The sequence below is a fragment of the Suillus discolor genome, assembly GCF_016758755.1.
Source record: "Suillus discolor strain FC423 chromosome Unknown F5147scaffold_74, whole genome shotgun sequence".
Classification (NCBI taxonomy): domain Eukaryota; kingdom Fungi; phylum Basidiomycota; class Agaricomycetes; order Boletales; family Suillaceae; genus Suillus; species Suillus discolor.
Window position 1 is genome coordinate 130,763 of NW_024541321.1, and position 14,042 is coordinate 144,804.

A 14,042-nucleotide genomic window follows, 5' to 3' on the forward strand; every position below is an offset into this window, starting at 1 on the left:
TGAGAACTTTCAAGTTCATAGAGAAGTTTACTTCCCCGGTGCGCATAGTTCCCTGACTACATTCTCATCGATCCTCTTCTCCAAACATATCTCAAACGGAGCAGCATGTATGTTTGCAGTGTCCGAGAATGCAAGCGTATCAATCTTTGCTGCAGGATTCTCTGAAAGGCAGAAAGCCCAGAGAATAAGAGCCGTGTTGATGAAGACCGACCGACTCGCGACATGTTGACCAGGACACACTCTGACATTTTCAAGTAAGGCATAAGAAATGGTCAAGAGATGAACGATACCACTCACCGGCGGCCAAAACCAAAAGTGAAAAATCGGATATCACCGCGCACACGACCTGCATCGTCAATCCAACGCTGAGGATTAAACGTGTGTGGTTCCGGGAAGACCTCAGGATCGTTTGCGATAGCCCTGAAACACGAGCATCAGACCCAAAGGTCAGAGGACGAATATGATTGCTTACTGACCAATGGTTGCCAATAACAGTCGTACCTGCCGGAATGATGTAGTTCTTCCAAATGATATCCTTAGTCGCGCGATGCGCAAACCCTGTAGTGAAAGGTGGTCGTTCTTTATCGCATCATCACAAGTCAAATAAGACGTACCTCCAAGACTGACAGGTCTCCACCTCAGACTCTCGAGCATGAACGCGGTAACCTGCGGCAGCATTTCCTGATCATCAAAAGTCGGCACTAATCGAGAGCTATTTGAGTCAGTAGATGGACAAAGAAAAGGCATAACCTACGCCGCGTACGCCCCACGACGTTATCGAGTTCTTCTTGTACGCGAGCCTGCGCATCTGTGTGAGTGGCAGCAGCCATCATCATAATTGTGATTGCGGACGAAGTCTACAACAGTTGTCAAGTGAAGACGCGATGTAATGTAATGCAAGAGCTTACTGTATCAGAACCGGCTGCAAACATCCCTCCCGCAATGAATCCCAGTTCCTTGTCTTCGAGCTGGTACTGTTTTTGGTGCTCTAAAATGAACCTGGCAAAGGATGGCCTTGCAGTCCCCTCACGCTTCACAATGGTGAGCGAGTAAATATCATCACAAGAAAATCACGAACCATCTGTCTTCGCACCGCGTCCAACTGCCCTTCATAGAGAGCATGTTCTTCTTTGTGCCACGCCTTCAGCTGACTCAGGTAGCCTGGGACGAACCGCAGGATTGGATACGTATCCACGAGGTATGCTCCCGGTTTCAAAGCCTGACCAAAACGCGCAAGAGCCTTATTGACGGCAACGACTTCAGGATCTGTATATGAAGTCGGAGTGATTTTTCCATAGGTGAAGGACATGACCACAGAAGCTGCATAACTAATATGCTCGGATTACCACCTGTACTGCGCAAGCAAGAGCTAATGTTCGTACCGCATGGCATGACTCTGGTGGTTCTTTGGATCATTTAAGATATCTAGAACTAAATTCTTTGCATGCCTGGTCTGGATGGGCTCGTAGGTCTCCGCAACCTTGGGTTGCAAGCCTGCGTGCAGCACCCTGCTTTACATTTAGTCTGACTGATCGCACATGATAAAGACAAGATGCATACCTGCGCAGTCGGCGCAATCTCTCACCACTGCCCTCAAGGACCATTCTCAACCCGCCAGACAACGTCTCGTGCACTGCAATAGAACGCGGGCGGTCGGCCAGATTTGCTCCCTCTTTTTCCATGATATCCACTGCAGCCTATGACGTGATCTACTTCATGCCTGGCTAGACAATGAATTGTTTTAAGCTGACCTGATGACGTCCTATGATTACGAAAATCCTATGGCCTTGTTTGAGCGAGAACACAGGTCCGTATTGTTCTGTCCATCTCGCGAATTGAAACGGTGCACTGCGTGAGGGGTTAGATAGAGATAATGTTGGTGTCCCTTGACAGAGACTTACTATGACTTTGGCATTGTATTTCCCAATAGCCAACGTCCAGGCGGTCCAGGCGGTAATGGCAACCGCCTTGTGGCCTGATATCGTTGTTTCACTATCCAGACGCTGGCTAACATAATGATAAGGGTGCATGCAATGATAATCGCCATTGAAATGGTCCGGCTTGCTGATAGTCACGATTCGGATACCCCGCTACTTTGCAACGCGTTAAATACTCCAGAACAGAGAGGTGGTGACTTGATGTGATGAGTAACGGATACGCTGAGATTACAGTGTATGATTACACTGAGTTATACTTACAAATACAAGTTAAACACCTTGCGCCGCGGATCAATTGGACCCGTACTGCGGTCTTCCTATAGTATAAGAACCTCGGATGACCACCCTGGTGCCAATAAGTGAGTACTAGTGCTACGACACGCGAATGCCAAGACATTTTGACTTCACCTGGTAGATCTCCATGTCGTTCTCGACGACCCATTGGATTGGTCGTGCCACAGGACCATCGACCATTAGTAGGTTTACAAAACATTGTGATGGAGCGACTCAGCGGAAGTAAAGTGGGTCACCATTCTAAAAATACAACTTCGTACTCCGAACTAGCCTAAATTTTTTAAAATACTCTGCCTGACCATGGGTCCATAGGAATCGGATGCTCAATTAACGTTAACAATGGGCGCTGCAACGCGCCATCAAGTAGTAGCCTACGGTCAGTGGTCACGGCAAGGGGAATGTTTTACCCCTTGCCATGACGAAGGTGCCCACAAGCCTCTAACTCAGATTCTCAATTTAGGCTTCCCACTACTTACTACTAATCATAGTTTGGGTGACGACCGCGAATGCACCAAGCTTACTATCTAGTATTGGTTACTTTGATGTGCCATTGAACGCGATCTGTCGCTTGCCACAATGTATTTCCTCGCACTGCCCGGCCGAGGTTGTTCTTAGACATGCAGTGGTGGAGTAATACTCAGAAGCTCATGAATGCCATCAGGTGTGGGGTTTACATATTCACGTACGGCTGGGCCCGCCGAAGCTAATCGATAATCATTCACCCTGGCAGATCGTGTTCGGATCACGTCTATGTATTATGAGAGGTAAGTCGTGAATCGTCCTCGAGGATGAGAAGCAAGAGCGAGTTGCAACTTGCACCCTAACGTTCCAGGGTAAACATCTCTCGCTCCTCGACCTGCTCATTCAGTACACTGCTTTCCTTCGCTAGTATAGTAAGGATATGCAGGATATTGGTTGAATTTACTTGAGGACACCGAATAATTACTTAAGTATCGCAACGAGGCTTGGACTCGGAATGGAGACAAAATAAATTCCTGCTTCCTGCAGAACACCAGACAACCATTAACGTATTGCGTGTTATACACCACTGCCAGTCGATACATGGACACGCTCCTGGAAAGCCATTGAGGACATAGAAGTTGCCGCTGCATCAGAATCGGCCGCGAGCTTAGCATAGTATTCTCGAATGCCAAGGATCATGCGTGGTCCCAGCACAAACATCTGTGCGACTGAAGCAATCTGAAGAAACCCAACATAAAATTGAGCGTCCAGGGAAAGTCCCTACAGAAACGGTAAGATGTGGTAGCATGCAGAGATGAGGGAAAGATTAACATACTGATGAGAGCATTGGAGAAAAATCGATAGTGAGCTGGCAGCAAGAAACAACAACAAAGCTATCACGTCCGACCCTTCAGCGGAAAAAAAGGAACAACAATCACAATATGAGCTTACCTCGCAAAGTAAACCACGTGAGTTTCCATTAACACCGTAAAAGACTCCCGGATAATCCCTCCTGCCGAATGTTGTCGCAGTTCACGGAAATGTTTTACTGCAACCCAGATTGCCAGACACAGTGCGAGGGCCTCCCATACGGTGCTGAGTATCCAAGAAATGCAAAGCAGAAGTAGGGTATTTTCCGTATAGTCAATCCAGCAATGATAAGAGCGGGAGAGAATGTGTTCCTCTGGTATTCATCATTGAGCCCCGTGCACATTTGCTTTCATCCATAATTAAGCGTACCCCCTGACGTATGCATCATTGACATTATGCTGACCATTCCGACGAAAACACTGATAACCAGGAAGGTGACAATGAGAAATATCTGGATCTTTCTGGATCGTTGATACATGGCATGCAACCGAGTGACGATGATGGCTTGCAGCATGTTTCATTCCAGTCAATATCAGAGAGGCCTCGCAAGTGCCAAGCTCACCCCATAGCATCACAGATACCAAAACACTAATACAACTCTGTATAACGGTTATAATCCAGCCTGACAAATCCAGTCAGTAATCAGCCTTGGGTAGCGAACTTCGAACAGACTCACATCTGTGGCAATCATCAGTGAAACAAGAAGTCAACAAAGAACCGCACCCACTCCTACAGAGCATCACGGTCAATCGGAGGGGAACAATGAGCATCTGTGCAGAAGACTCACTGTATCTGTCAGCGAGATGGTCGGAACATTGTCTATATGCCGTCTGTCAGAAGAAGCAAAGACAGTGAATGTACTAAGGAGACATACTCAGCACGATTGAACTGATTATGAGAGATAGACGATTAGCATAACACCAATTGTTTAGCCTTCCGAACATACGTAGCATATAAGATTCCAAGATAGCGCACCTAAGATACTTTCAAGTCAGCACAACATGGCAGCCGCGACAAACAAGCTACATACACCGAGATACAGAACTGACATCAGGGACCAGCGTTGCTTCTGTAATCAAGCGCAAGTTCATGGTTGTTCCTCTGACATGAGACCCTGCTCACCCAGACCAATGCGACCTATAAAAATATTCTTAGTGAGATGGCTGCTCCGGTCATAGTATCGACATACCTCTTGTCCAAATGTGAGTACTGAAATACCTGTAAGATATCAGCAGTCCTTTAATATTATCATGCTCAGGTACCCCAATCATACGTCACTATAACAAAGGCAGCAACTGCGAAACCGAGCCAAGGTTAGATTGAGACGTCAGCTTTCACATCTGACAGCTCTACGAACCTGAAAAATAGCTTGAAACACGACTTCCAGCGATGATCGGCCACCACGTGGGATCATTTGAGACTGTTATCATATTGGTAGGGAATGGGTGAGGATGAGGGGCGAACTTGGGACAATAACATTCGCGCTATGTATACTGCTATCCAATGCTTGGGTAATCAAAATGAGATCAGGAGGTGACATCTGTGCACCGCACATGAATGTTACAGTTGCATGTGCTCCGCTTCCAAGCAACTCTTTTTCTCGGTCATTGGGCGTTCGTATCATCAATTAAAATGGTAAGTGCAGAATCTTCAATTTGCAATGTGGGTGTGAAAGCCGACGGCCAGCAACGTTCACTTGATCGTGGACGTGTCGACCCAGTGTCATGATTTCTTGTATATAAATTGTTGAACTTTGTTTCAACTCGAATTTGAACTTGGGTGGGAAGTTTTTGGCCACGGAGTAATCTTCGATGAACCGGAAGCGCTCAAGAACTATTCGTCCGACGATACTCTGCACCAACGGAATTCTGCCAAGAGTCCTCTGTTGCATCATTAAATCGTAAACTTGACCCAACTTCTCAAGAAGCCGGAGTATCCCTTGGTTACGATCTATTTGAGCAAGAACTACCTGCACGATGACAGCTGAGTAGCAGATCAGACTCGGGGTGAAACAATACGTACTTTGGATGCAGAAGACAGTAGGCCCAGTACTACCTTTGCGTAAGGTGTACCTGTGCAAAGTGATCGAATGGCCCATGAGTCCGCGAGTTTTCCGATACCATTATCGAATATCTTCAGAGGTCGAAGATGTGTCCCCGAAAATTACATCCATCTTTGAAATCGACAATATAATCATGCTTTTGACAGCCTCTTTGGTGGTCTGAAATGCCGATTGAGGATCAGCGCATTATTTCGCACCAGAGGGAGTATCCTGAACCTGCTCGACCAACATAATTTATGAGAGCGCATAAACTGAAAGGCGACCTACCTCAATATTCGAAATCAATGAGGTACCTTTATGACCGACGTTCGGGAGAACAGGGTTGCGGCTGCGTGAATCATTCAAGCTAGACTGCTTGTGTATGATATCAACCTTATCCCAATACACCCAGTATTGATTTCGACTCACAGTAACCTTTTTTTATTACACCATGCGTAGCCCAGAAACCGACAGATTTTACCACGGTGACAAAGGATGCATTGACAAGAGTCAGCATTTCAACTTCATGGACATCAGCCACCTACGGCGTTCAGCTGCATTTTTTTTCGTTGGGTGGGAAGAGAAACTGACCTCGAGTCCCCTGATCGATTGGCTTCAATCATGGTGAACAGTTGTTGCTAATCAGTCTGACCGAAGTAGGGCGCACCAAGAAGTTGGAGAAAGGGTGGGAACCACGGAACCGTTGCTGAATAGTTACGACGAAAATGACGAAGAGGTCAGCACGAGATACAATCCAAGGACTGGGATTCGACACCAATCTTATTTAAATACACAACAGGCCATACTGTTGACTGCAAGCCTCAAAGCAATATTGACTCCAGGCGCTAAGCATTGGATGGGCGCCACAGAACTCCGGGAAAAGTAAGGATGTCGAGGGAACGAATTAATGATCTGTAGTAGGGTTGACTCGGAAGTTGACTCGTGGACTAGGTCGAGAACATTCAACTCAATGAGTCAATTCGGCTGAGCTGTAGACGCTGAACTGGTGGATATTAATTTGGTCAAACTACAACCATAGTAATAGTGGTATTATTTGCCAACTTGAACGGATGCGGCCCGGTCTGCTTTTGTCGAAGGAGCTGCAACGATCGCATTAAAAGGAACGACTTGAGGCTCGATTCGGAGTGGCGTTATGGTAGAAACTTTTCATGGTGGCGTGAGAAGCTAGTGGCTGTACCTTTGAGCTTATGTAAAGTCAAGTGGCTGACTAGCGCTGACTCTTCGCGCGCTAAACACTAGTCATGTCACAAAATTCAACCTGCATACAATGTTTGATCTCACTTGAACTACTTGACCAGTCCTCCCGCCTGCGAACGCTGAGAGTAGTCGAGTTTTTGAGTACGATTGTGACAACTGCTGATCGTCAGGATTGTTGCAGGCATACTACATCACTCGCAATTTCATCGGTTCACACATCTGATATACACAGACTGATTGGCTTGTTATGTAGAACACAGAATTCATTTCGCCCCATCTTCCAGTTGCAAGGAGCCTCCGATTTGGTCCAGTCCACTGGTCATTGAATCAAACGGTGCACCTTACTATGCGACATTTGACGGTTTCCATCGCAAGGACAGATGGCAAGAAGGGACAACTTTTTTACAAGGTCTGACAATGGGAGGTTAGGTCCAGATGGCTAAAGGTGTCGAGCGACGAGGATGTGCAGTAAAAGATCACTCACGTCGAACGCATGTGACGAAGATTCGTATTGTAAGTACGACTAGTCCACTTCCAATTTCATGACTAAACAATCGATACGGTGTGCTTACAGTTACTATCTATTGGCTATTTTGATGCATCAGCGCAATCTATCATATCACCCAGTGTATCTTCTCGCACCCCGAAGTTGTTCTTAGACAGGCCCTGGTGGAGTGATTATCAGAAGCTGATAAATGCCACCATGTGTGGGGTTTACATGGCCCGCCGAAGCTGATAATTTGATTCGCCCTGGCAGATGTATAGCCTCGTGTTCGGGTCATGCTTATGTATTATATCTCATATCTCATCACGCATCCTTCTTATACCCTGGTCCGACCCATTGCATTTTGACTCTAATTCCTGTTCGCAATGTCCCAACCACCACATCCCTGGTGGAAATCTGCAACCGTCTATCAGATCTATCCATCATCATTCCTTGACGCGAATGGCGATGGGACTGGCGATCTCGCAGGCATCATCGCCAAACTCGACTATCTCAAGGATCTTGGTGTGGACGTTCTATGGCTTAGCCCGATCTATCGTAGCCCATTGGCCGATATGGGCTATGACATGTGAGCGCTAATCGTCGCTAATCGGTTCTGGTACTTGATGCTCTAACCACCACAGCTCGGATTATGAGGATATCGATTCGCGCTATGGCACACTTGAAGACTGGGACCGCCTTCTCGAGGGCGCGCACGCACGGGGAATGAAGCTCATGTATGTGTTATCCGAACCTCAAACTGTTTTCCAGTGTCAACCCGGGTCTTTTTGACAGGATGGATCTGGTGGTGAATCATACATCCGACGAGGCAAGTCTTCTATCTTTCTAGATTACCTTATGGTTCCTGTTTCCACCAATTACTTACCACTTCCGTGCACTGGTCACATACATATCGCCAGCACGCCTGGTTCACTGCTTCAAAAACGAGCAAAAACGACCCAAAGCGCGATTGGTACATTTGGCGTCCTGGTAAAGTTGTCGACGGGGAAGAACTTCCGCCAAACAACTGGAAGAGCGTTTTCCAGGGTAGGTGCACCTGTTTTCCTTGACTTCCTTGCATGGTGACAGCTGTCGTACCATCTCTCTTGTTGCTTCGTATTTTTCACTGTGCGACAGGCTCCGCCTGGGAACGCGACTCCGCAACTGGGGAGTACTATCTCCACCTGTACGTACCTAAGCAGCCAGACTTGAACTGGGACAACCCTGTTGTGCGGTCTGCTGTCTGGGACGTCATGCGATTCTGGGTGCGCAGAGGGTGTGATGGGTTCCGCGTGCGTACATCTCCCCCCCTATTTTGTTTCAACAAAACAATGGGCATTACCATAGATGGACGTGATCAATTGCATTTCGAAGACGGATGGTCTCCCCGATGCACCTCTGGCAGACCACACGCAGTATTACCAGCCGGCTAGCATGTACTTTGCAAACGGGTAAGTTCGTTCATCTCTACTCAAGAATCACTTGACCTTCCCAGTCCGCAGGTCCACAAATACATCAAACAAATGCACGCCGAGGTCCTCTCCCGTGCGCCCCGTCCTTTTCCCTGTCTTATCCTTATCTGATTAATAAACGGAACTCCCACAGACCACGATCTCATCACGGTCGGCGAAACGCCCTTCACACATGAGTCATCCGAGCTCGCTGCGTACGTCCTTCCGCAAAACCGCGAGCTCAACATGGTCTTTCACTTCGAGCTCATGGATATTGACTCGCCTCCCGAATCGCCACTCCTCAGCAAACCTTGGACGCTCAGGGAGCTCAAGGCAATTATCGGTCGCTGGCAGCGGTTCATGCGTGATGATGGGTTCTGGAATGCGTGAGTTCAGCCTAATATGAAGCTGAAGGTGGAATACTGATATATCATCTCGTTTGGCGTCATTAAAGAGTTTTCATTGAGAATCATGACCACGCGCGGTCGGTGTCACGCTTTGGGAACGACTCGGCGCAGTGGCGTGCAGTCTCCGCCAAGATGCTCGCTATCTTTCAGATCACGCAGACAGGGACACTATACGTGTACCAGGGGCAGGAACTTGGCCTCAAGAACTTCCCGCGGACATGGGAGATCGAGGAATACAAAGACGTTGCAAGTCAGAATTACTGGAACTTGTGCGTTATATTTTAATTTTTTGTTCACGCGGTGTGCATCAGTGCTAAGGACAAAATAGGATTAAAGAACAGAGACAGCAAGCACAAGGGAAGGAAGATGTTGAAATGTCTGATCTTCTCGACAGTTTCGCGCAAAAGGCGCGTGATCACGCAAGGACCCCGATGCAGGTAAGAACAAATGCATCACTTCCTTCCATTATCTCATTTATAGTTATAGTGGAATGCGAGTCCACATGGAGGCTTCACGACCGGAACACCGTGGATGCGCGTGAATGACGATTACCGAGAGTGGAACGCTGAACAACAGATCGGCGATGAAGCCAGTGTGCACGCATTCTGGAAGCGCGCGCTGAAGGTGCGGAAGGCGCACGATACTCTCGTAAGTCGTTCAAGATATGTTTGTCTGCATGCAGTTCGTTTTAACTCAACTCACACTACACTACCGCCTTTCATTTCTATCTGTATTTCCGCATCTACCCCTTCCATTCCTCTAATACTGACGCATGCCCATGCTAAGATCTACGGCGACTTCGTGATGCTTCTTGAAACACATGAACAGGTGTTCGCGTACACGCGGAACTATGGGTCTACGTCTGCGTTGGTGTTGCTTAATTTCAAGGAAGGGAAGGTTGAGGTTGACCTAGGGGAGGTCATCGGAGGAGTAGCAGGGTACACGTTCGTCTTGGGCAACTACGAGAATAAGGCGATCGGACTGGGGGAGAAGGTTACTCTAAAGGACTATGAGGGGCGGGTGTATGTCCGGGAGGCATTGTTGAATTGATTAAATACTAGCTGCATCTAGGGAACGTGTAATACGCATGTTGATATATCGATATCATATCAAGGATCGGACGACTTTGCACCAGGTCAGCAAGAAACGCGCTGACTGCCTTGCCCAACCTAGAACTTGTTCTTCGTTAATGTTTCGATGATGCGCAGATATCCTGTCAACCAATCATTGTTTCTGAATCAATCTAATACAAGCTAATGCGAAAATCGAATCCCACTCTCATTACGATGGCAGCAGCACATCTATATAATTCATGGCAGAATCCAGCCATGTCAAACTACTGCAGGAAATCACAGCGAAAGAGTTCTAATAACCTTCTTCACTGCAATAGTAACCAACACATCAATGTCAACGGTCATACCGCACTGATGTGAAAGCAGAAACACGACTCGCTTCTGTAAGTCTAGTTGCGACTGCAGAATAAGAACTTGGTGCAAAATGCAAGTCCGAGGGCAATGATGAAAATAAGACAGATATATTTGAGAATGAGACTTCGGAGTGAGATAATGGACTGTTGAAACGTTAAAGGAGCACGACCACATAGAAACTGTTACAGCACTCCTTAACTATCGTAAGTCAGTAACGAGTGGCTCGAGTATCTCGTATGTTCTCATGATAAGAGATATTGAACTATAAGTACAAAGGAAAAAGAGTGATTTAGAGGGATGTATCCGCATATCTTGGATACGACGAGTAAAGCCCTTCGCTTCGATGAAACACGAGGACAATTTTTGTGCCTGTCGTGGTTGGCGCGAATATTCTTACACTTGGCATACATTGTTGTACTACCATGCAGGTCAGTCATCGTTATATCTAGGAAGACTACTGATACTCACGCAACTAATCCAAGGGCAGATGCAATCTGCGTCAGTCTTGCAATGCCCGCCAGTGGGACAATCGCCTTCGTCAAGGGGCATGGCAGAGATTGATGATACTAAAGTAGCGACGACAACGAGGACAATTGCAGAGGAGAAACGCATTGTTCGTGACTGATGTGATAGGATCAGATGATTCTGAAGGAAATAGTAGGAGGACGGCTGGCTTTTATGTGCTGAATGTTCTTTGAAATTCTTGCGTACATGGTTGTGCCTTCATGCAGAGGCATATCTGCGATTAATCCAGCCAAATGCCAGCTGAGATGTATTAGCAATTTAGTGTGGAACTACTGCACATTCGTCTTTAGGCCTTTGTGACAAGTATCCACCATGATAAAGCCCGTGATCTGATGAGTATGGATATCCGATGGTATAGATATCCGATACAAGATCAAAATCAGCTAGAAGCATAAACAAAACTGGCTGATTCCATGCTGTCTGGTGCGGGCAAGGGCGTGAGCCGGAATTGGGGGAAGGAGGAGGAGAAACATATTTCCTGTCGTGCATGAGGTCATCAGCATCGTCAAGAGCACCTGCTGTAGCGCACCTCTATACACGGATGGATGAGATTTGAAATTATTACGAGAGAAATGACCCACACGTAAATTATTCTCTGCCAAAAAGAAGACCCAATCAAAGCTCAAACCGTAAGAGTGTGAGTGACAACAAGACGAGACATCCGAGTAAAAGAGATATCTGAAGGGTTGATGGACTATACTATGGTATAGATACTTCGAATTGTGGGACTTGCCTGCCAGTATCTCCTTGATTCAAGTTTGACGGACAGGGATTTTCCTGCGATGTACTTTGAGATTTTTGGTGCGGAAATAGAACGCGAATTTCAGCAAGTGAATAGCGAAGCTAGATGGTAATTGACCAAGCTATATCAACCCTGTAAGCTACAACAACACAATGACACACATCATGACGAGCGGCACGGATGAACGTTTGAACAATGAATCGAGGCGGTAGTAGTAGTATTGGGTTGAGGTGCTGAGCATGGAATCTTCAATATAGATGTACGATGTAACAATGAGGACAGGATCGATGAGAATGGATGAGTGACTCATCTTTGGATTTCTATGATGAAATTGAGTTCAGGCCCGGGAGCGCTCAGCGGGCGTAGCGAAATAAAAGATCCAGGGAGGAACTCCGGCAATAACCGAAAAGCAATCTTGCAGTTAACGCACATACCAGTCTTCCAGATCCCCCAGTCTCTGCTGTATTGACACATGGCTCTTCTTAGTGCCAGCATCAAGTCCACCCGTCAAGCTTTCTGTGCACCAGATTCTGCGAGAGACCGTCAGAGGCTGTTTGGAAGTTTGGTCAACGATTCATCATCAATGTTCTCATCACCTTCAAGTCTTCTCTCGACGGTTGAATTGCTGACCTGTCCATTCAGTTCATACAATGCCACCTGTAATAGATATTCCTCTCCCACAGGTCAATTATCTTGGCGCAATTCTGTGATGGGTGCATCCGGCAACGGCAATACTTCGATCGTCGATCATCCTCCGCCGAAGAAGCATCCAATATCTTACATCGTCGCTTTCAAAGCCATTCTTGTTTTCATTATTGTTCTTCGGTGCAGGGATGACGCGGGCATTTCCCATCGTCATGGACTTGTTGCCAGTGTCTTCAATCTTCTGCCATCACATCTCTAGTATCGTCTATCCTTCTATCACTGGTGCACAAGCTGGGATGGGTAAGGACTGCAAGGGGAACCAAGGCCAGACCTCTAGAGGCTACGGCACTCTATCCAGGACTGACTACGACACAAGCGCAGGACTCTAGCTATTGCGCCAGGACACCTGGCACTCCCGACGACCTGCGCCAGACCACCATGGTACAAAGCTAACTATATACCTCACGCCATCCATCAGATTGGAAAGCGCAGAACATTTGAACGCTGTGTGGCTCCTGGGTTGTATACTTTTCGTCGGTTTGGACGTCCGTATTATAACGTTGCTTTATTGTGGGCTTCCAGACCGACCAAAATGTGTAACAGACACCTCACCATTGCTTTGAGGCTGATTGGTATTTGCGGGGGTGGCATATTTTCGGCATTTGACATCTGTACTTAGTTCACACTGAACTGCATTGCTGTCCGATCTGACTTGAACCACTTAACCACTTCTCTTGCCTCCGTCGAGTTATCGAGTACGTTTGTGACAACTGACGATTGTTGCAGCCATACTCTATCACTTGCAACTTTAATTGACTCACACATATAAAGTATACAGATTGATTAGCTTGTTGTGAAGAACACAGAAGTCTGGCCAGCGCTTAAACCCAGTACTGATTGTCGATGACACGAGGACTTGATAATTTTTTGACTGGTCTTTACCACACACTTGAGCATCATGATCTAATAGATCGAGATGAAAATAAGACAGAGATGTTTGAGAATGAGACTTCGGAGTGAGATAATGGACTTTGGAAACGTTGAGAGGAGTACGACCACATAGAAACTGTTACAGCACTCCTTCACTATCGTAAGTCAGTAACGAGTGGCGGACATTACAGTCTAAGTCTATGGGACCCCCGTTGTCCCTTTTGCATCTCCCGGTGCGCGAATGCCCTGATGTGAGGCGTACCCCCCATCAGGCTGCCATTCCCGCCGGCCGTTTTAGACGCGCCCGTTGATGAGACGACTTTAGTAGTGTTTACAATGATTATAGGGCTAGCATATGTGGCATCTGAACGCGTACTCGTTTGCCAACGGTAACGGGTACAGGAATCGGGAGGGGTGCAAACAGGTAGGTTATGGTGGCCTATGTACTGTTCGGCTGTCATCGGAACTTGTTTGGCTGATACCGCTTCTTTTACAGGTGATTCCATGTAGGTCAGTGGGTTAGGTTTGCTGGTCCGCATTGATTTTCGTACTGCCATGCAGGTGAGTCATATCATTATATCTAGGAAGACTACTGATACTCACGCAAGT

General features: G+C 47.0%; 4 protein-coding genes across 4 annotated transcripts; 1 reads left to right on the plus strand and 3 right to left on the minus strand.

Annotated features, from left to right (window-relative positions):
* Window positions 1-27: 27 nt before the first annotated feature.
* F5147DRAFT_584641 (cytochrome P450) lies at window positions 28-2,014 on the minus strand (the record flags this gene model as incomplete). The annotated part of the gene is made up of 11 exons (XM_041431801.1): window positions 28-241; window positions 298-420; window positions 477-558; window positions 615-701; window positions 755-857; window positions 909-1,031; window positions 1,079-1,328; window positions 1,383-1,511; window positions 1,561-1,697; window positions 1,752-1,848; window positions 1,902-2,014. 11 exons carry the CDS (start codon window positions 2,012-2,014, stop codon window positions 28-30), a joined length of 1,458 nt encoding a protein of 485 aa, XP_041287889.1.
* Window positions 2,015-7,657: 5,643 nt separating this feature from the next.
* On the plus strand, window positions 7,658-10,286 carry F5147DRAFT_401254 (glycoside hydrolase family 13 protein). The gene is made up of 12 exons (XM_041429617.1): window positions 7,658-7,895; window positions 7,951-8,043; window positions 8,102-8,135; window positions 8,227-8,353; window positions 8,444-8,598; window positions 8,654-8,757; window positions 8,802-8,851; window positions 8,912-9,143; window positions 9,212-9,433; window positions 9,493-9,601; window positions 9,651-9,812; window positions 9,951-10,286. The coding sequence occupies exons 1-12, from the start codon at window positions 7,693-7,695 to the stop codon at window positions 10,212-10,214; spliced, it is 1,755 nt and encodes a 584-aa protein (XP_041287890.1). The 5' UTR covers window positions 7,658-7,692; the 3' UTR covers window positions 10,215-10,286.
* A 433-nt stretch (window positions 10,287-10,719) lies between these two features.
* Window positions 10,720-11,752, minus strand: F5147DRAFT_718453 (uncharacterized protein). Its single transcript, XM_041438711.1, has 4 exons — window positions 11,700-11,752; window positions 11,266-11,594; window positions 11,060-11,212; window positions 10,720-11,008 (listed from the first exon to the last, which is right to left on the minus strand). The coding sequence occupies exons 2-4, from the start codon at window positions 11,326-11,328 to the stop codon at window positions 10,985-10,987; spliced, it is 240 nt and encodes a 79-aa protein (XP_041287891.1). The 5' UTR covers window positions 11,329-11,594; window positions 11,700-11,752; the 3' UTR covers window positions 10,720-10,984.
* Window positions 11,753-11,868: 116 nt separating this feature from the next.
* F5147DRAFT_656883 (uncharacterized protein) lies at window positions 11,869-12,717 on the minus strand (the record flags this gene model as incomplete). The annotated part of the gene is made up of 5 exons (XM_041434161.1): window positions 11,869-11,979; window positions 12,020-12,091; window positions 12,289-12,408; window positions 12,489-12,515; window positions 12,640-12,717. The coding sequence occupies 5 exons, from the start codon at window positions 12,715-12,717 to the stop codon at window positions 11,869-11,871; spliced, it is 408 nt and encodes a 135-aa protein (XP_041287892.1).
* Between the last annotated feature and the right edge of the window lie 1,325 nt (window positions 12,718-14,042).